Here is a 27,284-nt window from a genome sequence, read left to right on the forward strand (position 1 = left end):
ACTCAAATCAAAATGGAAGTCATTCCCCTCCTCTTGAATTGTCTGTTGTTAAATCTCAAATGAAACCCAGTGTTATTGTGGAGAGTACTTTCATGCTGCAGAACATATGATATTTGTTAGCATGAAAAATCCAGCTGAACATAAAGCACAGTTACTAAAGTGCATTAATAAAGAACAATTTCTGATGCATTTGTTTTCCCTTTTGATTGTGTTCATTGCTTTAATTTATACAGTCAATCTATATTGCCTGTCCTTATAATTAATGAGGTTCCTAAATAAATTACATGGACATTTGCATCAGATTTTGTATTCAGATGCATACGTGCTTTTCCCTAACTTTGAGCAGGAGTGGCACGTGCAAATATAAGCAGTCTTTACTAGTGGTGAAAAAGATGTCTTTTACTTAGTGGTTATACTGGTTCATGTCTCGAGAGTGTATTACTTCTGTAGCCAGTAAAATCCAGTTGATGAGGACCATGACTTCCTTTTGTTTAAATTCAGGATCAACACTATTCTGTGCATTTTTCAGACCAGTAGCCTAGCTGTCTGCATGTTGAAGTGCATTGGACTGGGGAATATTTTAATAGATCCTTATTTATTAAGGATGAACTGTGTGTATATGTGTGTAGAGAATTGTTTGGCTAAACACAGAAATGCCTTTGAAAAGATCTGTAATATTTCCTACCATTACAAAAAACTTAGGTAAGTTATTGGAGAGCTGACTTTATCCAAAGAAAAGTTGGATCGGTGATACATTGATGTCTTTTAAAAACCACATTAAGCCTTGGCTCATCTGAAACAGCCTCAGAACAATCAGAGCTCGTTAGCTACTGCCCTGGAGAAGAATTGAGAAATATAGAAAATTTTTTGATTCTGGGATTATTCGCAGAATTTACAGAGAAAAGTTTGATGGCTTGTCCTGGAAGTTCACAGGATGTAGTTTCATTTTTAGTGAGTAAAATCCAGCATGCTATTTGGATGGGATAATCATTTTGGGGAAAGCGCTGGGCTGCAATAAAAACTATTGGATACTAAAATTATATTAAATACCACTTTGTGTTTTTTGTTGAGGGGTGAGGGAGAAGGGAAGGAATTAGAGAATGCCATCTCTGTGTGTTCATGATATTTTAACTATTCATGTCTTGCTCAGAACATGTTTTATGGTAACGTAAATGTTTATAAATAGGAAAATTATAGGATAAGTAGGAAGCTTCAATGTACTTACCAGGGGAAAGTCGTACTGAGTTTGCTGGAACAGCATCTTAAATGCTTGATTTAGTCTACTTGCAACATTTTATTTTATAAAACTGTTGATATTTATTCCAAGGAAAAACATAAGAGTATTCTGCCTTGTGACTTTAGCCATGTGTTGTCAGCTCCCAGCACCAGAGCACTCACTCCTGCCCTGCACCAGTGGGTGCAGCTGGGCTGCACACCCTGCTGGGCTCCTTCCCCTCTGTTGTAGGGACTGTGCCCCGGAGGGTCCCCTCCCTGTCTCAGCGGGCTGGGTGAGGTGCCACCCTTCTCTGGGACGGCTCCTCTCACACACAGTGAGCCAGTGAAGCACCTTCTCAGCTGGCCCCAGCTCCTCTCAGTGCTGCTGTGTGTGATTTTTATTTTACTAAGGCAAATAGATAACTAGAGGAAAGCGCCTACTTATTTAATGGTCAGCTTGTCAATTAAAGCTAAGAAGGATTTTGATCAGTCAGAAGAGGTGTATCTGCATCAGTGAGTTTTGAGATCTGTAAAACAGATTTATAATGGAAGAAGATATTCAGTACCCTAAATATAGCAGCTGCTGCCTCCTCCATAATTCAGTGTGAACACTAGCTAGTTAGTTGTGCCAAGGGACTGCTTTTTGCTGAAGCATCATGTTGGTAATACAGATATAAGAAATACTACTGCTGTACAGTGATTTCAGAAGCTCCATGAAAGCAATTTAGCATCAGATAAGAAATAACAGTTCACAAAGAGGAAAGGAAATGTGAGATCTAGCTACAGTAGTAGCTCCTCCCAAGGAAAATAAATGCATTGCTAGTAGGGCAAAGCTAAGCAGGTTAGAGAAAATAAAATATGGCCGTGTATGCTATCGTAATGACTGATGCTGGCATTGCAAGGTGCATTTGTGCATCTGTTCAAGACATTTGGTATGAAACCTGTTACCAGAAAGTCATGAGCCTGTTTTCACTAGCATAGCTGTGTAATCACTGATTATAATAATCACTAATTGTATCTGCATAAGCCAGGTCAAAAAGCAGTAGTAGTCTCACCTCATGCAGGGTGTGCAATGCTTTTTTATAAGTATAACTTGACTATTAGATACAAAATATGAGGCATGTGAATTAAGGCAGTGCAAAGAGAGGTACATAGTTTCTTCATAGACCTTTAATAGTTGTGACTTTCTTGTATTTTGCCTATAAAGACAGGAAAAGGCATCCTTAATTTTTGAACAAGGCTAAGAGAGCTGCCTTATTGTAAAATGAAAGGTCTCATGTTGTAGCTTAAAATGCCTGCAGTAGAGCTGGAAAGTATCATGCTACAACGCAGTATAATGCACTGTCAAATTTCTATGCATCTTGAAAACTCAGCTCTGTGTTTAGGAATTGTGTATCCTACAGTTTTGTCCTGCTCTCCCATCCTTAATTCCTAGGGAGACATAGGAACATTAATGTACTGAAGCTGCCCTTTTCTGTTCCTTTTTAGTGCTAATGTGACTTCGGAAAGTGTCTGGCTTAAGTGTGGCCAGCATCTCGTGTGTGTAATGCACATAAAGAGATGCAGAATCAAAGAGATGCAGTAGCAACACTTCAGGGATAGCGTTAATATTTCGGCAAGCTGCCAGCACTAGGGTGAGAACTGAGAGACACTTTCACGCATCTGTGCTGACAAATGTACGTCCCGTTTGGAATGCAATTTGCGCAGCTGTCCTCGTTCCCCCACAGTATGTCAGCAATGATGAGCTTGATGGGAAGAGTGCTTTTTAGTCGATTCTCTCTGTTTAGGGGAAATTCCTGCATAACCCCAATGCAGAAAAGGCAATAATAATGACTGTTGTTACTGCCCTACCTAAGATTTGAGGAGGAAGCAGCCATAGAGGTTTCTTGTATTTGCTACTCAGACATTTCAGTGTGGAGTTAAATATGGGGGACAGTTTCATACCTGACCAGAACACTGACCTCAGAGAAACTGGAAGTTCAGTGCATTATATATATTACTTCGTAATTTGTGCACTCCTTGATTTTACACTGTTCACAGAAAAGCCTACAGGTAATAATTTACGTAGCTCATGGTGCTTTCTCCTTGATGCACGTTTCCTTTGAAAACGATAGTGCCGTACAAAAGGAAGTTGATAGGGAGGAACCTACTGAACAAAGCACTTACTGAATGTCGAAGCTGGGCTTTGGGCATTTTTTCATGACAAATAAAAGTTAATATTTTTTTTTTTTGTTGTAAGTATCTGTCCAGAACTGTGAATGTGTCCTGTATAACACACTTTTGCGCACCGCTGACCTGTTTGCATGTGTCCCAGCACGCAGTGCCCTGGAGAACAGCAGGCTGTGGCCCTGCAGGAGCAGTACGTTCTCCCATGCTGCAGCTGTAGGCAGAGCTGAGGCTAACTTGAAGTTCAGGGGTTTTTGTGTTCAATGGCATCTTTTTTTAACCTCCCTCTGCCTCCGATGCTGAGTGCAGTTTGCCTGCAGGGGAGCTTTGATGCTTCTGTATCTCACAGAACCATTAGAAATTCGGATGCTCCCTTCATCTACCTCCTTACCAAATCCAAAATCATCTTCGCTAATCTCTTCCTGTTGATGTTTTTAATTCTGTTTTTTAGTCCTGTGTTCTTAATGTCTGTATGTGTTAGAAATCCAGTCACTTCATGGGCAAGCTATTCCCATATTTTACTGTTAGGAAGTTTCATCTTGTGTTGGCATGTAAATTTACAGTGTAATAATTTGGCTGTAGTCTGTACATCTGGAATGAGTAACAGGCTAATTGTTGTCTAGCAACCCTGGACATAATCCTGCTCTATCAAATTATCTTCATTTCATTCAGGAACAGAGTCAAATCATTAGTTATAGTTAATCCAGTGGTTCCATTTTTCTTTTATTGAATAATGCCCTGCACCATCTATAAATGAATAATAGTAAGCCACTGCAATATATCCTAAATGATGAACGTATAGGTAGTGTTAAATGGATGCATTAGGTTGTGTTTATTTCCCAGGGCATTGGATACCTCATACGACATACTTCCCATGGTGAGCTGGTACACTTGAATACTGCTCTTGGTGTTTCCTCCTAATAAAGGAGGAGAAAACTTCTGTTTTCATTTCAATAGTTCCTTTAGATGGAGGAATGAATAAAGTCAAGAAGCAAAGTCAAATATTTTGTTAACAGGGAGGCGTGGTTTTTATTTGTTTTGCTAAGCTCTTATGGAGACAGTCAATTGTCAGGTGTACTGGACAACTACAGCTTTTGCAGTGTTGTTCTTGGAGCATATTACATGGTAGAAGTCTCTTCTTCTGTGCAGGAACCATGTCTGAGTGTTTTGAAACCATCTGGCAGTTCTGTGGCTTTGTATTGCAGTTATGTTCAGAATAAGCAGAAAAGATAGACAACAGAGAGAGGGAGTGTTTGGAATGGCTTATTTGCCAACAGTCACATTTCTGGTGCTTAACTTCAGTATGAAATACTTTGCTGTTGTCACCATGAATTGTATGGTTAATTCTTTGCTCCTGGCAATCCTGGAATATTGAATATTGCTAGAAATACAATCCAGACAGAGCCAACTTTGTGTCACATGGCTACCATATACAAATGGACAGTATACTTCATGTAACATTCCTCTGATACTTTCATATTTTTTCATATATTCTTAGAAATGTTTTTATGTTTTTATATACATATGCAGCTATGGAGACCATCAGCAGCCTGTTAGTAGTATTTTTTATTTTTAATGTTTTAAACACAGAAGTTCCATATTTACTGAAAATGCTGACTGTTGCTGTTCACATTCAAGGAATCTCCACTTTCTGGGTTCTATGCTCCAGTGAAGTATTTCAAAGGAGTAGCCAAGGCAGTTACTGTTCTCAATTTGTATAAAATCCCAGTTTTCAGCATGACTTGGAACAAGATGCATGGCATGCAACAAGCCATCTGATTAATCAGCAGAGAATTTGCAAACATCAGCAATGCTTCACGATGATATAGGAAGATTTTATATCATGTCTCCTTGTGCTTTCCATATATAGTACTTTGCCCTTGCTTTTCTCCTCATCTCCAAGAGAGTTCATGCAAGGTTTGTGGTTTTACTAAACATAGAGCTGCCTGGAGTCTCTGCCTTTTGTTTTTTCCCTTCCTAATTGGCTTTTAGTAGTTATTTTTCAAGCATGATAGTGTCAAGTCAATTTGTCCAGGAGTCGATCATGTGATTTTTATCATGATGATTATGTAAACACTTATTCTAGCTTGCAGCTTTATTGCCCCAGGTTCTTCCAAAGGCTTATTGAGGTGCTCTCCATAAAAAAGTCAGTGACATGGGTGTCTTCTAGGTGGTGAAGGATGCATTGGTGGAAGAGAAGGAAATACTAATAAAGCCAAATGCTTGTAGCTGGCTTAACTGAGGCTGCTGCTGTCGGTGCTTACAGGATGGGTGTAATGAAACTGCTGCTCTCCTAGTTCTTTATGATTGTAGAGTGGTCTTGACAGCAGGAAGTTGCCTTGATAAGTATCATCTTGAGCTTGATTTTCATACAGTGGCTGATAATGGGATTTCTGTGATATGGTGGCTGTGGTTTTGTAAAGTCTTTCTCTAGGATACAGGTTGGAGATTCACCTGTAGAATCAGCATATTGAAAGAGGAGCTGGTGCTACTGAGGAAGAGAAAAAACTGTGTAAGTCTCGGTGGCGGAAGCTTTGATTGATATATTTTGAACATTTTAACGGTAAGATTGGGTTTTATCTAACTGTGTGTTCCACTAGGTCCTAATAGTTCTCATTCACAGCGGTCAGAGTTATTTTTGGGAAGAGTCTGCTGGTGTTATAGCCCCAAGGTAGATGCAAGTTGGAGGAGCTTTGGAACTTAGGCATGCAAACTACAACTAGTGGATGAAAATGAAGGTGCTCTTCCATGAAGCTTGAGATGATTAGCAGGGCAGAACACAAGTAATGTAACCATACCCTGAAAGCTTGAGGGAAGAATATAGGGTTAAGAAATGGAATTTGAAGTGGCTTTGTAGATAGCAGTTCACACTCTTCAGGCATACCACTCATACTCTACATGTATCACTTATTTAGTCCATAATCCTGAGAGCTCCTTGCCCTGCTGTATGTATCGTGGAGGTGACGCACTGATGGTGAAGTAACAGGAGCTGTTACGGATCTTGACAGAGTAAACACTGCAGCACTTCAGTGTGTGTCTTTCATGGGCATTTGGAATATCTGTAACATACTGAATTTCACAGGTCACAGCAGGGCTGGCTTAGAGGCATGCTGTTTCGAAGTATTTGGAGACTGGTGAAATTACTTGAGGCTATCCTTTAAAATGATCCCATTTCAGTCTTTGAGTTTTGATCTTAGCTGCTCTTGAGGAAGAATAGGATGAGACCGCAGGCTTTCTCTTCAATCATTTATAAAGCTGCTAAAGATAAATTTTAAATATTGTGGCAGAAGTTACAGGATTTTCTTTTTAATTCTGCAGAGCTTTAGATTATTTGGGGTGATGGCAGATAAGTATCTTTGTCAAAGTTAAGATGAAGAAAATTTTCTAATAGATGAACTGAGCTGGCAGCTTTTTGAAAAAGTCACATACACAAATGATGCTGATTGTTTTGGTATTTTGTAACCAGGAAAGGATTTATTTATTTTGCTGTGGCTGTATGATCTCAGTATCCATAATTCTAATAAAGTATAATGAGTAAATGTGCTTTTTCAGGTTAGTAGCTTTGTAGAAGCCTGGTAGCTGTCCGTAGGGGTTAACAATATAATGTGTTTGTGGGGTCTCCTGCAAGGAAAGGGGCTGTCTGTCTGACGAGGTTCATTGTTCCCCTCTTGTTCAGTGCAGTAAGCATCTTTTCTGGTCTGGCATGTGAACCTACAGCTTGTGGGTCCCACCTGCACATCTGGTTGCTGCGTAATAGCTGCACTCGAACTGCTGTTATAAAGTCTCAGCAGCCAAATTGTAGCGATAAGAAGTTTTTAGATGATTATTTTCTGTATCTTGGATACTAACACTGGCTCCTGTCACGTATGAAGCCTCTACAACTGAGGACTCCTCTTAGGTATGTCGCATAAGCACACATCTGTAATGATGCTGTTTGTCAACCATTTGTTCTCTGGAGGGGGTGCCCAGAATACCACAGAACCGTAAGTCCACTGCTCTGGTGGGCTTTGGTTATATCTTTACCTTTCAGAATCATTCGAAATATCATCATGCAGTTGGGAGGGCGGGACACCACAACCACTATTTTTTCTTGAAAAATCTGGATCAGTAGTTCCAGATTGTTTTAAACTATTTCAGCTTGTCTTTCCCATTCTTGGGAATATATTTATATTGTCTGTATCTCACGTCAAACCATGTTTTTCTTTCTGCTGAATTCTGCCATGTGTTGCTTTGTTTGTAAGTTGCTTCCAAGCCAGTAATCATAAGCACTCCATCTGGTTTGGGAGCAGAGTACTGATAATGTAAAAGGACATTTCCACTATTCTGTTTAAAAGAACCCTCCATCTGTACCAAATCTGCCATTTTACTGAGATTGTAAAGGGTTTTTGTTAGTAGATCTTTTTCAAAGAGGGGAAGAGATTGAGATTTTTTTTTCTTGCTTATCTACTCGTTACGTGATTCTGTGTGCAAGGCCCTTTCTCTTTCCCAAGCTAAGAATGACTATAGGAATTTGCGGTTCGTGTAATTTAGAATGCTTAGTAACAAAAGGATCCTGATTTTTTTTTTCCTGATGTCTATAACAAATTGATTTTGATATTATCGCCGAGCCTTTGCTTTATTACCCTATGTTAATAGCATGCCTGTGAGAACCCATCCTGAATTCTGTAAAACTGATCCGCAAGGTTAAAAAAATACAGTGTCAGTATGATTTACGACATGAGCTGTCAGAGCTGAATTGATGGATGGGAGTGTGCTCAGATGACTTTCTGGTACTGTCAGGTTTCAATTTTTCTTTGCACTTTTCCTTTGTAAATCTGATGATTGCCCTTTTAAAATTAATGGAGGGAGAATTAGGTATCTTCTCTTGTGGGAATGTCACAGCCTGACCTCGGATGAGTTCGTGGAGGTTAATAGGCAGCGGCCATCCACCGGTCTCATCAAGCCAAGGTGAAGCTGAAGAGCCAGGAGCCAGCGACTGGAAAGGCAAAGCAGCTCTGGCAGATGCAGTAGGCATGGGACAGCGCTCCTGGAGGGGCTTCTGGAGGGAGCAGGCTGGTGCCTGGGCCCCACTGGCGCCATGTGCAGGACCAGGGCCATCCGTTGGGAGCAAATGGCACAGGCTGCTGGTGAAACAGGCGCACAAAAAGACTGTGTTGAATCTTTTTCTGCAAAAACTTTGTTGCTCCTTTCCAATCAAGCGGTGGTGTAGCTTCAGGAGAGCTGTCAGGTTGCCGGTTTTTTGCCAGCAGTTAAAACACCCAGTGGGCCTTGTCTGTTGGGCGAGCTCTTGCAAGTTTCCATAAAGCTGTGCAACTTAATGTTTTTATTGACAAAAAGAACTGTTCTGCAGGTTTAAAATTTCATGTGATTCCTTTGGATCCCATTGCAAAAATCGTATTTCCTTTCTCCCTGTTCTCAAGCAAATTTTTAAAGGCAGAAGGAAGGTACTTAGGCACCTGTTTTTTTCATTCAAAGCCATCCACTTTTCAGTTAGAAACAAGAATTTGGCCACAAGTTAGTAACCCTGTGCTCTTGGTTTTCAAAACTGATGTGTTTCCTTTTGGTATTTTGAAATGATAGTTCTCAGTCTTCAGGACACATAGTAACACCAAATCAAAATTCAGTTTTAAAAGTTGGATATTTCAGGAGGCTGTATTGTGGCAGTTCCCAGTGACATGGCCGAGGTGGCTGAAATCTCTGCTTGAAATTGAAATCTCTGATACAGGGAGCTCGGCCACAGATGTGTCAGAGAGGTAAAGACATTCAAACTGACTTGATCATTGTCTTGTACTTAATTGAAGGCTCTTCCACCCCTGCAGAGAACTGTTAACTTCTCTGTGTTTAGTCGGTGACAGAAGTGGGTCTTAGTCTCAGATACTGAAATGCCATAAGCAAAAATGTGCAGAAGCAGAGTGTAGTTGGTAATTAGAGTGCATCATCAGTAATATTAATGAAGTAATTTAAAGCCTGATCACCTGAGCGTGTGGCCTACGTTACTTATTAGTGATACATTGGGACCTCAAATTTTTTGCCTACCTAGGTACTGCCGTCTCTTGGAAGCAACAAGTTCGGCATCGTAACCCAGGGGCACAGAGCTGGTGCCCTGTGTGTGGATTCTCATTGATGCAGACATGGAGGAATGTTCCTTGAAAATATGAAATTATTCTCAAAAACTTTAAAGAGGTTATTCCTGTATTTCTGGATGAGGCATTGGACATATATGGTCTGACGCAAATATTACAGCTAGATCATTTTTCATCATCTTACCCCCTTGTTCTGCTGTACTGGGGTCTATCAGGGTACAGCCTGTGTAAGGGGGAGCGGGATGTGAAACAGGCAGCGTGGATCTGAGCAGTGCGATGTGTGCTGTGCAGGTGCTTGTGGAGAAACGAAGATATGTAAGTAATCCCTTTCTCAGAAGGTGGACATTCTTTGTAGCCACTCCTAACAGCAGTAACTGTAGGAAAGCATGCAAGAAAATTCCTACTGTTGGCAATAGTTTTCATTGTCAAGGAAGAAATCTTTATATTGAAATTGTGAATCTCTCTCAGGCTTGCCTTCCCTCTGGGGGAAAAAAAAATTGCTCTTGATAATGCTTTTTATTTCTGTAATTTTGGAACTTGAAGTATATAGAGACCAGCCTTTTAGTTCAGAAAAATAGCCTCTAGAACCAACAACTTAAATCTATAATAATGAGTCATCAGAAAATCTGAATAAATATAAAATTACCATGGAGTAGGAGGCAGGCATATGTGGTATTCAAAACACACAGAGTGTAAAATGATGTTATTGTTTCCTTTAGAAATAGTTCAAAGTAGTCTGCATTAGAAAGAGCTGATAAGCAGAATGACAAAAGCTTGTTTCATGAGTGATTCCAAGCAGCGGTGGTTTTCTGATCAGCTGATGCTGCAGCTATTTTGGGTATTCCACAGATCATGATTGCATGCACGGGGAATGATTGGAGGCTGCAAATATGGTAAGTGAGCCAGGAATCCTGGGACATGCTCTGTTACTAACTTAACAGTCTTACAATCACTTGTCCTTTGCCATTTAAATAGCCAGGGGAAGTCTAACAAGTGACTGTGCTTAGAGCTTTGTAAAAAAAAAAAAAAAGAAAAAAAAGAAAAAAAAAATAAAAGTACTTCCTGAGGCTGCTATTTTTAACAATGATGCAGTGTCCAAAGTGTTAACTAATTGAGTCATCAAGTTTCATATCTGGCCACAGAAAATGGCAGTGGAAGAGGGAGAATGCTTTCCAGAACAAGTAAGCATTTGTAGAGTCTGCATTAAGAGTGAAATCTGCATATTGAGTTTCTTAGATGAGTTCTTTAAGTCTTTGATTGTATGGAACAAAAGTGGATGTAGGAAAAGGTATGTTTCAGCTTGTGTATTTTGTGCTCTGACGTTTGGGTTACAGCATAGGCTGCGGCAGCAGTCAAATGGTATATGGATGTATTTGTTCTCTCCTTATGAATAATTGCATTCTGTTCAGGGCACTCTATAGAAGACGTGTTAAAATTGCAGAAACACTTTGTAATGTTTTGTTCTGTCATTGGGGCCTTAAGTAACCTGGGTATGCGTAACAGTTTTCTTCACTGAAATGTTTTAGCCAATCCTGCACATTTTGAAAAAAATACATTTTTTTTAAGGTGTATTTTATAAAACAACACATCTGTTTCAGTGATAATTCATAGGGCAATTCAACTGAAATGTAGCCTGCTACTCTACTACGCTGGTAGCCTCCTATAAGGAGGCACCCTATCACTCTTACTCTCTAGGGTAGTCCCACTGACCTCCAAGGTGCTCCTTGTGTGCTTTAAAAATTCCTCATGTGAGTAAGCTGCTGTGAAACGGCATCCCTGTACCCTGGGAGATAGCCTCTGAAGATCTTCAATAGCTTGAGTTATTCATGGCAGTTAAAAAACAGAAAGTTAGAACAATTATGCTTCATGTGGCTTTACTGTGGAGTTAAAATAGAGGTTCCCAGGAAGCTGTGGTATCCTGTTACTAGTATTGATGAGTGCCAACCTTTCTGGAAACTTCAATTAATGGCAGTATTTTCTGTAGCTGGAAATGTTACTTATGATAGCGCCCAGCAGTTTACTAGCTACTTTCCATGTCAGCAATATCTTTGTGCTCTGAAAATATACCCTAATGAGTTCTCTTATGTATGTTTGGTTTATGTATGTATGGTTTGGTTTACCTCCTGTCAACGCAGGACTGGGTTGTTGCTCCCTGTTAAAAACCATCTTGGAAATGCTGGTTGTTTTCTGGTGATACTCTCATTGTTTGTAAATTTGTTTCCACTAGGAATTTCAAAACTGAAAACACTTATTCCGGGGTTCTTCTTTGTGAAGCAGTTTCTTGTAGAGAAAGTTTTGTTATATTCTGATGTTTTATGATACTTTGTTGAATCCTTTTTTTTTTTTTTTCTTTTTTAGCCCTGCAAATAATTTTTTGCAATCCTCTATCTCTTAGCACAATAATATCAATCTTCTGGGTGATAAATATCTTTGCTGATGCTTTATATTAGTCCGAGTAGTCCAGCACTCCGTGAAGCCCTACTAGTTTGTGTACCACAGCTTGGAGAGTAGGGTGAAATGGAAATCTCGCTGCTGCCAAGCCAGGGGCCGGCAGCGTGCGGGTCGGCCGGCTGCGCTGCAGCAGGGCGGTGTTTGCTCTTGCTTCTCGGGGCTTTGTTACGAGGCGCCTAGAAACTGGTTGTTCTGTTAGTGTGTGCACTGCTTGTTTATCGAAGGTGTAGTAGCTACTTGAAATGGAGTTGAGCTATGGAGAAGGGGTACAGTATATACCGGTTTTGTAAGTTTTCTCTTGCTGGCTTTGCTTATGGTGAATTCTGATTCTCATTCCATGTGTATCTAAATCTCCTATAGGTTGCTGTGTATGTTTTAGGCATAAAGGAGAAACAAGGTCTGCTTCACTCTGTGTTTATCCTGTAGATTTGCTACTCAGAAGTGATATCTTTAACATTGTATACTAATGGCTTATTTTATCATCAGATCCTAGGAAAAATTACTGTATAGAGCTGCTAGGTAGTACTGTTGGCCATAGCTTATTTCTGTAAGCATATAATAAACTGGTCTTCACTTTAATGATTGAAATAAAAACTAATTCTAAATTTGTGCTTATTAAAATACTAAAGGTCAAGTCTTTTAAACCATCTTGAAAAGTGTTAATTCGTTAGGGAAATACAATTATTTTATTTGATTAAACAGTGGTGTTTTTCAAACATACTTCATGACCATGCTAAGAAACAGCGGTCATTTTCACATGATAATAGACTGTGAAGTCTGGTTAAGGTGAAGTAAAATGTTCAAATGGTTCTGTTTTTTTTTATTTTTGTCAAAAAAAAAAAAAAAGAAAAAAAAAGCTGAAGTACTTCCCTTGATATTCAAATTAACAGAGTTCTTCAAAAGGACTCCAAACCTGTGATTTGTCTGTATACTTGGTCATCTTTTTCTCACTTGAAGAATAAAAGCAAGCAATGTTATATTCTTTTTCCCCCACTGTTCACCTCAGAATACCTGTAGAGCTAAGATTTTTCTCGGTGTTACTCACTGGCTTCATCCAGTTGGTACCTGTAAACCCTGACCCTAGACAGAGCCTGGTTGTACTAGCCTCTGCAGTCGTCCAGGCAGACAAGGCAGCTGCTGCCCCACTGGTGGGTCAGACTCCTTTTTCAAAACAGAGCTCTGTGTTTAGAAGCAGTGCTTGATTCTAGTTTAAAACTGCTGATAACAATCGAAGGGCTGTGTAATTTGTAGTTCTTGCTTGCTGATTTCAGTGCTTAGTCTGGGAAAAGCAATTTTCCCATTGGTATCTGGGTTAATTCTCAAATCTGAAATGTGCGGAGTGAGGAGCAAAACGTACTGTTTCCTCTGTGTGCAGCAGACAAGCACCCTGCATAATTCCTGCTGTGGCTTGCTCTGCCGTGCCTTTGTGGTTGATAGCAGCGGGGTGGATTCAAATGGATCTGGCGTTACTGGGTCATATCCACGACAGCAGAATCCCACCAAAACAAGATAAAGGCAGGTTGTGTTTGGTGGGGAAATTCAGCTCCCATAGAACAGCATGGCCAAGACAACGCCACCCAGAGTATCCACTGGTGCTATTCTCTAATAGGACTCAGGCGTCTTTGGCCTGAATATAAAGTTGTCTCCCGGCAGACTGCTCAGCTCCTATGTTTAAGAGCTGTTACCTCTCCTGTGTACAAATGTCCTCATGAGTTTGAGAAGCACTAGCCAGGTTTTTCTCCTGAACAACCACAGGTACCTCAGCCAGCCTCTGGCTCTGGGGTGTGTTTGAATCTGTTGGTTTATTGGTTCCATTGATAGCTTCTCATTGTACCAGGACATATATATTTCACAGCAGGTCTATACAAAGAGGCCAGGACAGATTGTTCTGTAAAAGTTACAAGCTCTGCTAAACTGAACTGCTATTACAAAGCTCATGTGATGCCTCTAACCAGCCCTGCAGAACTGACTGTTACCAGGTTTATGTGTTGTGTTGCAAATCTTACCCTGGGAGTCATCTTAGTACCTGGAAGCTCTTTGGTAATTCCCACTGACCCCTCGGATTCTGTATCTGTCACATGAGCCACATGGGCTTTTCCAGCCGGAAAAGCAAGGTATGCAGGTGTGTAAATTGGAAGATGCTCTTTGCTTCTGTCAGAGGTTATAATCCCTGCTAGGAAACCTGTATGGTTGGCACTTATAAACTGGTAGAGGTTTGTGAATCCTGTAAGGATCCTGAGTGAAAAGTATCAAAACTTTTAAACTATAATAGATAGCTTTACAACTAGCCGTTCAAATGCCTCTTAAGCCCACAAAAGTGCACACTTTAATTGCATGTGGGATTTGTGATACTTGTAGTGTAAATGGGTGTGTTGGTGCATATATTATTGCCACTTCAGAAATGGCTTGACCAGTTATCCTCCAACAATCTTTTGATTTAATAATGATCAAACTTCCAAGGCAGAATTATTTTGGTTTGAATGAGGGTATAAAATGGAAAAGTAGAAACAGAGCAGGAAAATTCCAGCTTCACTGTAGTAAAAGCTCTTAGTTTGTCTAAAAGAAGTTCAGTAGCCTGTCCATATAGTTTATTTCCTGCAGTTTATTTACAGAAAAGTTGTATTAAGCACTGACATGCAGTTCACTCTACTTTATCACCAGTAAATTTCACTTAACCACGTCTGATTGAAGCATGTTTACTTAGTAGTCTTGCAGAGAGCTCACTTTGACCAAGTAAAATCTCCCTCCCTAAAGTCAGCAATATTATCTGATTTAGGCTTATGCTCTACCATTATTTCTACCATTAACTTCAGAGGGGATGTATCTGAAATTACAAGTAAGTACACTTTTAAAATGTTTTAAATAGGGTTGTTTATTTTTCTCCTCTCCTTTCTGGATCCTGATTCTAAAACTAGGTACACAGGTGAGAACAGGAGGTGGACCAATGGTCATAATTCATGCCTTCATTCAGTGATCTGAACAATGTGATTTTGGCACAGCAATGGCTTTAAATTTGAGCCTGAGATGTGCTGAAATTACCTCTGTGCTCACTGTGTACCCAGTTTCTGAGAGAAAAATAGCAGGGAATGGATCAGTGGCGTCTCATCTGCCTTGACATATAAGAGAGTTGTTATCTTGTGGTGAATATAAACATAAGAAGAAACCCTCTGAGCATATCCAGCCTTTCTCTAGCTCTTTGTGACTGCAAAAGCAGTTAGGAAAGTCAGTGATTTACTTCATACTTAAAAGTGCATGAAAACAAAACTTCAGAGAGTAAGAGATGAGTCATTACAGACTTAGGAGTTGCTTCCCAGAGTTTGAAACAAACTTCAAGAAGCTGAGGCTGTCAGACCAGAGAACAAATTTTGAATTTTAGATGCTGAAATGTTTTTGTCCTAAACTATACTGGATGCTTTTCATTGGTAATATATTTGAGTTGGTCCTAACGTAGTACATGGACTCGCTGGTAAAACCAGTGATTTCTCTGCTTTTATGATCTTGAACAGTGTGTCCCAATTTACCTTGTTGTTCAGGTTTGTATTTTCACACAGGGTGGTCTCATAGCTCAAAAGTCAGTACTAAAGGGGTGATATTTTCCCATTAAAATAAAATTTTCATGATTTATTGTTTGCTCATGCATACTCAGTCTGTGTAGTTGTGCAGATGTATGTCAATTTGTAGTCCAGAAAAATGAGGATCTTGCTTTTGGTGTCACTAATTTAACACATTCATACTTGTAAATGTTTTCATAAATTCTTCAGGGGAAGCTGACACATCAAAATTGTGTTTTTAGAGTCTGAAAACCTCATCAGTGCATGCTGGCAAAGAGGATTGCAAGTTGCATAGACCCTTGCCTCCTGTCTGAACATTGGCCCTGGGGGATTGCTTTGATGTCATTTCAGGTGCTTTTTATGGGGTTGTCAGACATTAATTAGAATTCCAGTTAAATTGTTCTGTATTTGTTAAATATCTGTGGTGACAAGTAACTACTATGGATGGAAATGGCAGCTTTAGGGGGATTTTCAGCAGGTATAAACATGTTGAACGTAACATCCATGTAATGTGGATGTTCGGCAAGGGTTTCCCATTTAACTCTGTGCATGTCTTTTGTGCCTTGGAAATCACACACCTTCACTCTTTGTAGAAACAGAAAGAGTAACAGCTGCTTTCCATTTCCATTCTGTGTTTGAGTTCCCTCAGGAAGCAGTCATTCAGACATTTAAAGACACCCAGGGCAGGATTAGTTGCATCACAGTTCTCATGAATGGCTAGATTTATTGTCCACTGGAGAAGACCGCGTGCGTAAAGTCCAGGCAACTTGTACAGGAAGAGAGCTGCGTCAGAACTTCACAGGAGATGTTTGTCATTGCATGCAAACAACTCACCCCAGGCCTCCTGATACTGTTAAAGGCAGTCATAAACACCTCTTGCACTGGGAGGTGTGAAATGTTCTTGTGTGCCCCAGCCTGACCATCTCTGGGTCTGGGTCCTTTTCAGCCATCTTCTGCTCAAATACAGGTGGCTCATTTTCAGTGGTAGCACTGAGCACAGATTCAGCATTTTGCTGAGACAGCTAGGGTTTTGTAAATGATCTTCAAAAAGATACATGCTAAATCTGCATGTCAGCCTTACCTTGTCTTGCGGTCCAATAAGGAAAGAAACTTCTTTGTTTGCGTTGTTTTTTTTCTTGTTTTGGTCTAAGATTTCTAGAAGGGAGGAGCAGAATCTAAAATACGTCTTGAAAACTGCTTGGACTGATTAAATGTGTTATTTTTCTTGTAGTATTTTTTTTCTCTGTAAACATATTAGGTTGGCTTCTGCAAAGGGATAGAGCCCTTGTAGTTGCAAGTACTGTTGATTGTGGAGTCAGGTGCAATTGCTGCAGAAATATGAGATACTTTAGTCTCCACAGGTATGACCAAGAAGAGGGATTTCACACAGCCTGAAACCAGTGTAATTTTTTTTAACTTTTGGAAATTGGATCACAGTTACATAGTTCAAATAGGGCAAGTTATGGGGACATAGTAAATAGTACAGTATTTTGGCTAGTTTATCATGCATAGTACAATAATACGACCAAGAAAACTGACGATTAAATTCCATGATAAGACAAACAAGTGGAGGGATTTTGTTTTTTGACCAGTAATTAAATCATTTATAATTCTACAATCATATTTAAAATAGCTAGCTTTCCCTAGCCAAAGGATGTATCCTTTGAATTTTCAGGCAGTGGGAATGGAGCTTTTCCTCTTGCCCTGTGGTTGTTTTTAAGGCTGTGATCCCAAGAGCATCTCTGAAGGATAATTAACAGCAGAACTGCAGATAGCAGTTGGCCCCAGGCTGTCACATTCTTATCAGAAGAAAACACTGCGGTGTGGTATGTAAAGCATGAGTACAGCCATCGTTGTTTGCACAGAGAACACTTTATCATCCATCCCATCCAACCAGCCCCTTTTCTACTGAAGAAGATGCAAGTGAATTTTTCTAATGCAGATTCAGTTACGAGGTAGGAGGGTGAATGGATGAAGAATCTCCCCTAGAAAATCATATGGCCAGCTTAGTTCACTTGGTTCAGTTATTGCTGTTAACAGGCCAGTATAATTTAATTGAAATAAATTTTGATCCCTTACCAAGTGAATGTAAGACATTTGCCTGGAGGAAAATTCTAAATTAACATAGGAGCAAAATGTAGGAAATGCTGAGGACCTCCAGTTTCCAGTGTAGTTCTTACCTGTCAGAGCTGGGCCTTGCACCAAAGAAAAAATCTGTCAGTTGCAGAAAGCCCACCCTTACCAAAATAAGCACACACGCTATCAGCTGTTTTCTCAGGTCTTCTCATGCTCCTGCAAGGCTAATTTTACTGAGCACGTTTCCAAATGGAAGTAACATAAGTTCATCACTTAAAATGAGGTCATTGCCTCCCCCCCCACCCCACCCCCCCAACAAATGTTAGGCATCGTTAGCATCTTTTTGTTGGGACTCAAGCCAGAATGCATCCTGCTCCAGCACAATGGGAACCTGCTGGGGGTTTCCCTTCACAACAGCTACTGTTAAAGATGGAGTGAAAAACAAAACCCTGCTCTCAATGAAAAAAAAAAAAAAAAAAAAAAAGACAGGATTTTTAATCTGAAAAAGAAGTCACTGTAAGCAGAACACAAAGGCAAAAGGGATGAGCCGTAATAAAAATACTGTCAGTATGGGAGAGGGGCTGTGCATGTTGAAGATAATGGCTTTACACCGTAGGGGCCTGCTAAATAATACATAAGCTCTCAGTTTTCTGGAGGGACCCTCTCTATTCCCATGGAAAAGCCAAGCCAAAACTTGGGCTGACAGTCGGTGCGATATTTGCTAACAGATTTTGTCTTTACTCATGATAAATACCCTCTTACTTCACTGTGAGCACTTGCAGAAAAAGATACTGAACATGTATTTGCTAGTGTGAGTCAGCATCAGCATTTTCTGTTTTAAAATGGAGGCTTAAGGTAGTATCCAACTGACTTAAGAATTACTCTTTCCTGTAACAAGAGTGTTTTTAACTTACTTACATAGCTTTTCTTCAAAACAGGGCAATGGTCTCAGGTCTTACCCTTGCATGTCACAGGGACTAGAGGGCCGTAGGGTAAAGAAGGGCTGGGAAATGGAGCGCTGTTGCCAGCACAGCTCATCCAGCCTCAGCCCTTTCCAGAGACATCCCTGGGATGAATGCTGTTAAAACGAGCTCCAGACTGGGAAACCTCCTCAGGGCTGCAGGCAGCCTGAGAGTTCATCATCATGCTTTGTGTTAGAGAGGTGAGTTGCACTGTAGGACATGGAAGGGGAATACACAAAATTAAAAAGAAAGTGTGCATTGCATAAGCGCTCTGTTCATTAACCAGTCTGCATTTATGCATTTCTTAAAACCAGAAATGGTTCCTTTTTCTTCCGGAAAGTACAGTGGGGAAGAAACAAGTCTTAACATCTATGAAGAAAATGCTTGTTATTATGCACGCATCAATGCTGGTACTCTCATAAATCCACTATTTATGAAATACTGTCTGCCATTCCAAAATTAAATGCTGTGCGCAGGATCTGAGGTGTGTGTCTCCAAGAATGAAAACAATTGTAAGAACAATGATACTAATTTAGGTCTGGATATAGAGAATGAAAAGGCAGTATCCACAGGGAACACAACAGAGAGCAGTGAAAGGCTTTAGGGGATAAAGCCTGCGCCGAATGCACAAGAAGAAGGGCTGCAATCTTCGTGGCTGAGTGTAAGAACATCTGAGGTTCAGGGTGTTTTGATGTATATCCCATGGCTGTTGTTCTCTTGGTATTTGTCAAGACTGTGGAGAATCACAAGCCAATTCTCATCTTCATTTCATATTGGGATTGATTAAAAAAAAATAAAAGGAAGTGGGGGATCTGAATAGACTGCTAGCATACAGGATGCCTCTTGGGAATATTGAGGTTTGAATAATTAAGAATGGAGGGGTTTTTTTTAGGTCCATTAAGGAAATGCCCTGTAGATGTGCTGTCTGTAGGCAGCTTGTCTTTCAGACACCGGCTAGGGTGGGAAGTGGAGGTGGCTGTGAAAGAGCAGTGACCCACCAGGGAGCACTTACCTGCCTGACTGTCCCACGTGTAAACCTCTTTTGTTCCTTACTGCATTATTTAATCCATTTAACATAACAGGTCCTTGACCAGCCTTTTACATGGGCTCCCAGGCATGATGACAATCTGGATAAATAATTACTAACATTATTGTTAAACTTATTTGGACTCTAAAATCCTTCAGTGATTTGAGCCTCAGCTCTGATGCCGTTCCTGCCTATGCAATGCAGTGGCAATTACAGGCTCTATCAGGGACTCCAAGAGTCTCTGTCCTAAGCAAAAAAGTGCCAATAGGAAACGGCACTTCTCCATTTCATTGTAGTATTTGGAAAACAAAAGAATTTTAAATATCGAATTTAGGCTTAAAATAGAAATGTAAAGTTGAGAAAATTTTAGGCCCAGAAATGTGAATGTTTTGGTTTGATGTTTTTTGATCAATTTCTCTCTCTTTTTTTTTTTTTTTAAAGTTTCTGTCCTGGTCTGTGAATCATGGAAGTGGTAGTTCTGTTGCCTCGTACCCTTGTTTGCCTCTGTCGGCTGGTTCTCACTGTTGAACTGTATCACCACGAGTCACTGAAGTATCCCTGTGACTTGAAACTCCCAAACGCCATGTGAGCTCTACTGCCACAGGGGCAGAAAAGGCACACGAGGCACCTGAACTGTACGTAGCAGCTCTGCAGTTCAGCTGTGGACTGTCAAAATACAATATTGCCTTTTTATTGAATAAAGTAGTTCAACACAGGATGACTCAGAGAAGTCTAGTGCATGTATTTTCTTACTGTCCCAGTGCAAAATAAAAATATTATGATAATACTAGAAATAGATTTTGTGTAAAATTTTTTTTTTCATTAGAAATCCAGATGGATGATTTCTGATCAGCTATAATAATCAAACAGCTTAGACAGCAAAGTTCACATCTACTGGTCTCACTGCCATTTTCTGGGATGGGCTTATTTGCCCCGGGTTTGGGGAAGGATGGGATTTAATTGATTTGCGTCAGTTGTAGCTGATTTATTTTGGTGGTTTTGCATCTTGTTCTGTTTGAAACTTTTCTGTATATGGCTGTGTTCTGGAAATTCAGTGGGTTTGGCTGAAATGATGGTGGAATATAAAACTGAGAAGTGACCGTAAACTGTAAAATATGTTTCTCCAGTCCACAAGCAACAGTAGATACCACTTGCAAGTCCCAAGACTTAGAGCAAATTAGGAGCTTAAACCGTATTATTGTAATACCGCACTCAGCATGCAAATCATAGAAGGTGGGAGAGTGCCATTAGCACTGCAGGGTAACCCATATTTAAGTGGAATTTCACCTTCTGATTTCGCCCGCCTTGTTCAGGTGGGAAGTTGGCTGCTGCCCGTTATTCTGGAATGCAAAATCTTTTTGTCGTCTTTGAAAGGTTGCTCCAGGTGCTGTGGAGCTTGTCCCCATGAGTTCTTGATTGCAGTCACTGAACAGTATTTTCCTCGTTAAAACTGTTTTTGTGCATTTGCTTATTTAATTGGAAAAGGAGGTGATTGACCTCTGTGCTTAGCTTTTGTAAAAGTTGCATATGGTTTGTTAGTTCTCCTGGTTTTTGGAAATGGAATGCCTTAAAAACAAGTGTATTCAAGTCATTTTGTAAGATAGAAAAAGCTTGTAAGACTCTTCTCCATTGGAGTAGGTCTGAAATAATGTCTTAGTCGTAGGGAAACTGGAAGCTGGCAGTGCTGCTTTTAGAGAGGCTTAAACTGATTTCGGTTTCCAAAGATGCTGGCTCACTTTTCTGTCTGATGTTACTGCATGTTTCTGCTTATGGCAGAGACCATAATGGATGGAGAGAATCCCAGAAGCCCTGGTGAACTTTCTGCACAATTGTACAACCTCAATTTGTTGTCTCCTCAAAATTTCTGTGGTTGGTGCCCTAGAAAGGGTGAATTTTAACTCAGTCTGAGGACTTGGGAGCTTTGGCCAAGGTTAGTGTACTGGGTCTGGCTGGGATGGAGTTAACTTTCCCTGCAGCAGCCCATGCAGTGCTGTGCTCTGCACTTGTAGCTAGAACAGCATTGCTATTGCCTTTCTCAGTACATAGGGATGTGTTACACCCTGGCTGTGAAGGCAGCTCGTGCAGTTTCACACGAGCTCCATCACATTCAAGCAACTGGAAGCCATTAGTGTGGAAGCTGGGAGTGCCAGCTCAGACCACCTGAAGCGTAGGAGAGTTTTTGTTATCCCCAACGTGTTCTGAGTGGCAATTTCTCTGGGTGCTTCCAGGTGCTTACTGCAGTGCCTCTGCACGTCTGCACTGTTTCTCCTGGTTTACACAGTGAGAGCTGGTGAGCGTGGCTCTGTCCCCCCCAGCCTGCCTCCCCTGGCTGCTGCTGGCAGGGCTGTTGCTGGTAATTTGAGCAAAACAAGCGAGTTCTCAGTGGTGACTGGCAAAGGGAGGCATTCTCTTGGCTTGAGGGCTTTCAGGAATAGATCGGTGCATCACTTAGCAGCACCTGAGTTGGCTTGATTTGCAACATTTTTATACATCCCCACGCTGGGAGTGTGACCTAACCTTTGTCCTCCCTCTTTATAGAACAAGTGCTTCCAGGAGAAGTCCTTAAAAGACACCAGCACTGCTTTCCTCTGCAGTGAGACAGCAGTTTGCCATTAATGTGAATATTAGCCATTTATCATTCCTTCTTCCTCCTTTTTTTTTTTCCATTTCCCTGCATTTCGCTTGAGCAGATAGAAAGGTTCAAATGTTTCTGAGTACCAGCATGTTTCTTGTCTGGCAGGAATTAATGTGACTAGCTGGAACTGATTTTTCATAGCAAGCTTGTCTGGTGCATCGCTTCCCCACCCAGAAGCAGCTGTAAACAGCTGATGTTAATTATCGTCCACCTGCTGACTGTGCCAAACAGACATGCCATTGCGCTGTGACAAAAAAGGCTCCTGGTCTATTAAGCCCTTCCTCATACCTTTGGTAATGCTGATAAAGTGCTGACCTGTTTTTTACCCCAGTGACTGCTGTTGCTAAGCACTGAGAAAATGGCCTGTCTCCTGTAATAATCTGCATTGCACAGTTCAGATGATCTTCCAAATGCCATTGTTCTACTGTGTCTCTCCAGGCAGCTATTTTTCCCCATATTCTTTACAGTTCTCACCGTGCAGCACCTTGTACGTGTAGTAGCACCTTGCTTTGGATAGAGCCGAACTGAACATTGGTATTTGAGGACTGTTTTTTTGGAAGCATATCACAGAAATTGATTTGTATTCAATTGTAATGATCAGCATGGTGTGCTTGGAAAATAAAAATTAAGAGCAGAGAAGATAGTACATTAGTGATTAAACATCAAAAGTATAATGCCGTGTGGACAGAACTTAGAAGAAAATGAAGAGTCTGTAAGTAGTGGTTCTGTCCTTTAAAGAGAGAGCTTCTCATATTGAAAGTAACTAGTGAAAGAGCCTTGTAGCTTGTCTCTGTGCAAGCAGGAAAGCCGTCTTCATGCAGCTTGCTGTTCTGCTGTCATTATGCCCAGGATTGCTTCATCCTGCATGAGAAAGTGACTTCAGATGGGCTTGGAGGCAGTGCTTGAACAGAATATCCAGTTTGCAGCAGCTGCATTGACAGGAGAGGAGAAAAGTCTATAGCAAATCTAGAAAATGCGGAATGAAAAAAATCAGTTAAGTGCTGGATAAGTAACTGAGTATTGGTGCCAGGATGTTTTATATTTCAGCAGTTACTGCCTTTATTTTGTTCCGCTAAAGGTAATCACTGCATTCTTTTGGAGCCGTACAGGATCTTAGAGCATTTAAAGCTGCAGCAATGGAAGCCTGTGATGAAATGATACTGAGAAAAAACGTGACAGTTCCTCTCAGGCACAAAAAGATGCGTTGACTTCCCAAGATGGCAGGGGAAGCTCTGGTACAGATAAAATCAAAGATTATATGATTTTGTCCCTCTTGAAAGCTAACACCGTTCATTCCACTTGCTCCAAGGCAGGATCAGCATTATCTAAACCATTCTTTGTGATTATTTGCATAACTCATTGTTAAAACCCTCTGGGGATGGGAATTACTTTTCAGTGATCTCTTTCATGACTTAACCATCCTTTCTGCCATCCTGACATTCAAGCTGAGGTCATAATAAAGCAAATTTGAAAGCCATCTTGAAAAGAAGATCTGAAAAAAAAAATAATATGCAGTGAAGAGATAATGGCAGTGTACCTAGGGATTTCCGATTACTTCACTGAAATGTGGACAAATATCGTAAATAAAATGTGCCATAAAGTGAGGGAGAATGGGGAAAATAAAACATTATCAAGTCACTAGATTGTAAATGCCTTATCTCATAGAATCATGGTTTTCATTCAGGTAGTCCAGCCTTTCAACACAGAGTATTTTGGTTTTTAATCTGTCATGTAAGATCTCATAGTACTGGTCCAGTCTGTTCAGCTTGGATGTTGAAGATGATGCAGCTCTGTTGGAAAGAGCAGAATGGTTTCCATGGAGTCCTATCCTGAGTCTCACCATGTTTGTCTTCCTTGCTGAGTACCAGATGTGTCCCTGGCTACTAGACTTGTGTGTTAGACAGTGCTGCATAATTGACGTTTATATCTGAAGTCAAACGTGGTGCTGCCTAGTCAGGTGGAAAGCCTGTTTACACCACAGGGAGTTTGCATAAGCAAGGAGGGCAGGATTTGACCCATATTTGATAACTCAGTTTGAAATCCTTCCCTGTCTAGTTAAATGTGTGCACAATACATTGTGTCGTAAGTAACTTCTTTGTCAAGGGAATATATTTCTATATGGTGCTGTAATTTCTAACAGAATTTTTCCTTCTTTCTTCTAGTCTGACACGAATGCAAGTTACTTGAGAGCTGCTCGAGCTGGCAACTTGGAAAAGGCTCTTGACTACTTAAAAAGTGGAGTGGACATCAACATTTCTAATCAGGTTGAAAAATACTTTCATGAAATTTGCTTGATATGCTCTCTCCCTCTTTCTCGCATCTGTTTATATATTTGCGCTTCATGTCAGCGATAGCTTATGTTTGTTTTTGATGAGCCAAGTTTACGTCTCTTACCCAAGTGAAACTTTTGTTTTTACACCTTACCAAGACATCATTTCAATTCCACTTACCGAATGTTGTGCTCTTTAACATTCTTTCATTTCATTTGTTTTACATCAGGTCATGGGACAGCATTCGGAACTTGAGACCCCAGAACTAGCATGTCCTGACTTAGTTCATACTCTGTCATTGCTATCTAGTTGTAAAGTTCACATAATAATAGTTTTTGGAAACAGCCCTCTCACTGGGATGTAATCTTTCATCTCCTGATGTGGTGTTTGGTGCAACGGAAAACCTGGTTCAGTCTTTTGTGTTTCATTTTCTTTTTTTCCCTTATGTTTTTAAATAGAATGGGTTGAATGCTCTCCATCTCGCTTCCAAAGAAGGGCACGTAGAAGTTGTCTCTGAACTGATACAGCGAGGTGCCAGCGTGGATGCAGCGACAAAGGTTAGTCAGGCCTATCTAATTGTTCTCTTGTTCACGCTTATGCCATGGGTGCAAGGTGTTGGCCAACTGATTACAGACATTACTGTAGCACTAACTGCCCATTTCCCACTGGTGAAACGGTCTCAAGGATCCTTATAGAAACATTTTAGATTATAGTAAGTGTCACAGATTATTAGGGATGCAATTTACTCAACAAATTGTACATTTCTGTTTAGGTCTCCATGTGTAGGTTTCTGTATCTTCTAGAATTAACTTAGTCATTGGAAATATTCAGTAAGAGTATTTTATCCAAAGAAATACTGTATATATTAGACTGGACCATGTTCTTGAAAGCATTGTCATGTTTTCAAATTTTGTACTCTTTTCAAATATCACTCTCTCATTTCAGAAAGGAAACACAGCATTGCACATAGCATCCCTCGCTGGGCAAGCAGAAGTAGTCAAAGTGTTGGTTACAAATCGGGCCAATGTCAATGCACAGTCTCAGGTAAAGTAGTATTTCTGGGTCTTGGTCTATCAAAAACATTGCTGACATGAAAATCCTTCTCCCCTTACAGTGTTGTTAGGTTTGTTTGGTAGAGTCATAGTATTAATGCTGGTCCTTGAATGTATTTGATATATTCAGTAAGATTAATACAATCCTGAAAAAATCAAAAAACATCCTTTTCTGGCTGTTCCACACAATGCAGATAAAGGATGACAGGTGCAAGGACAAAGTTTAAACACACAGCTGCTGTTTTATTACTGAACCAGACATTTTATTGAGTGTAGTGCTGAGTTCACTCCCACCTTGTAACTCAACATACAATTAAAACTTCAAATGCTTCCAGCTCTTCTGCTCTACCCCTCACCAGGTCGTCAGCTGTGAGAAGCATTATGGAGACATCAAGTCTTGTTTTCCCCTGCAGACACAGTGAAATCCCAAATTGTGTTTAGGTCTTTTCCCACATGGTATGTCAACCATCAGGTGGGATTAACTCTGAGTTGCCCACCTAATTCACCAGCAGAAAAAGCATAGAAATAATATCTCCATTTTAAGCTGTCTGGGAGCCACACAGACACACGCCTGGAGATGAAAAAAGCACAGCCATGTCCAGGGGTGTTTGCAGGTTACTTGAAGTCGTTCTGTAATAGGCAGCACAGAAAAGCATTTACCCTTCAGCCTTAGATCTGCCCTCCAGTGTCCTATGAGCTGCTAATTGTTACAGAGTCAGAGGAGATACTGATAAAACCACAGTGGAAGAGAATTTACTCAAATGAGAGGGATCTTGTTTCACATAATCCAGTGTCTCAGGCTTCACTGAGCCCTTCTCCTTTCCGTGTATGAAGAGATACTGTAAGCATATGCAGAGCTTTTAAGTTTTGTGAAGTCCTTTGAGTGAACATTTAGGTCAATTATAGAAAATTTGAAAAGAGGGAAAACAGTGTTGGTGTTCAGAGCAGCAGAATGAAACAGAGGAAAATGCTGGTTCAAAACATGCATAAACCACAGCCAGCTGGAAGCTGGGTGGCTCTGTCACAGGAGGTGTCCTTGGGTGCCTGCCCTGTTTCTGTTCTTGCTGCTCAGGGGCTGGCACGCAGGCAGTGTCAGAGAAGGGGGATCGGATTAGGAGGTGGCCTTATCTGGCCCAGTATTGCCATTATTCTGCACTATAAAGATGTGGGCATGATGGACGCTATTTTTTTACAAAGAAAATTTAAAAATGAACAGTAAAAATGTTGTGTAGTACATTTTAAAGAAACGTTCTTAATGTCTCTCAGATAACACAAACAAAAATTTAAGAGAATATTTCAAGCATATTAGTTATTTGTGATCTGTATTTCATGTTTCTCTCACCCAGACAAAGGAAACAGGCTACTTGGTTCCACTTTCTCACTCCTTTATACTAGCTAGATACAGTAATATTTGGTTTCAGGCTCTACAGAATTTGAAGAGAAGAAAAATAGTTTCAATTTAAATTGTGACTTTTAGAAAGTAAAACAAAGCAGAAACATTTCCAGTGGTTTTCCTGTTGAAGTAGGATGGCTATGAAAGGATTGTCTCTTCTTGTGGCGCAGAACTTTTGTATTCAGCCCTGAAACTAAAAATAATTTGAGATTGTAAACACCTTACATAACTGCATTGTCCATACACCCTGAGGTTTGGCCACATTACCCTAATTCTGCTAGCATGTGAGAATAAAAGATTTCCCTCCTCCATTTGAAGGCCAGTGATGTGTTTGCTTGAGAGACATTTATATTGGCCATTTCACACCAGTACCTGGGAGTGATTCCACCTGAGATCAGTCTTC

General features: G+C 40.4%; 1 protein-coding gene across 12 annotated transcripts in view; it reads left to right on the forward strand.

Moving 5' to 3' along the window:
- The window catches only part of ANK3 (ankyrin 3), a 365,999-nt gene that overhangs the window by 196,919 nt on the left and 141,796 nt on the right, over positions 1-27,284 (forward strand). For 11 of the 12 annotated variants that reach the window (XM_067000746.1, XM_067000749.1, XM_067000752.1 and 8 more), the window contains 3 exons: positions 24,329-24,430; positions 24,895-24,993; positions 25,382-25,480. In XM_067000746.1, coding sequence (XP_066856847.1) covers positions 24,329-24,430; positions 24,895-24,993; positions 25,382-25,480 — 300 coding nt within the window. Of the gene's footprint in view, positions 1-9,074; positions 10,646-24,328; positions 24,431-24,894; positions 24,994-25,381; positions 25,481-27,284 lie in introns of those variants that run through there. The other variant, XM_067000751.1, reaches the window with a different exon arrangement.

This window comes from Anser cygnoides, chromosome 7 (assembly GCF_040182565.1).
Source record: "Anser cygnoides isolate HZ-2024a breed goose chromosome 7, Taihu_goose_T2T_genome, whole genome shotgun sequence".
NCBI classification, from domain to species: Eukaryota; Metazoa; Chordata; class Aves; order Anseriformes; family Anatidae; genus Anser; species Anser cygnoides.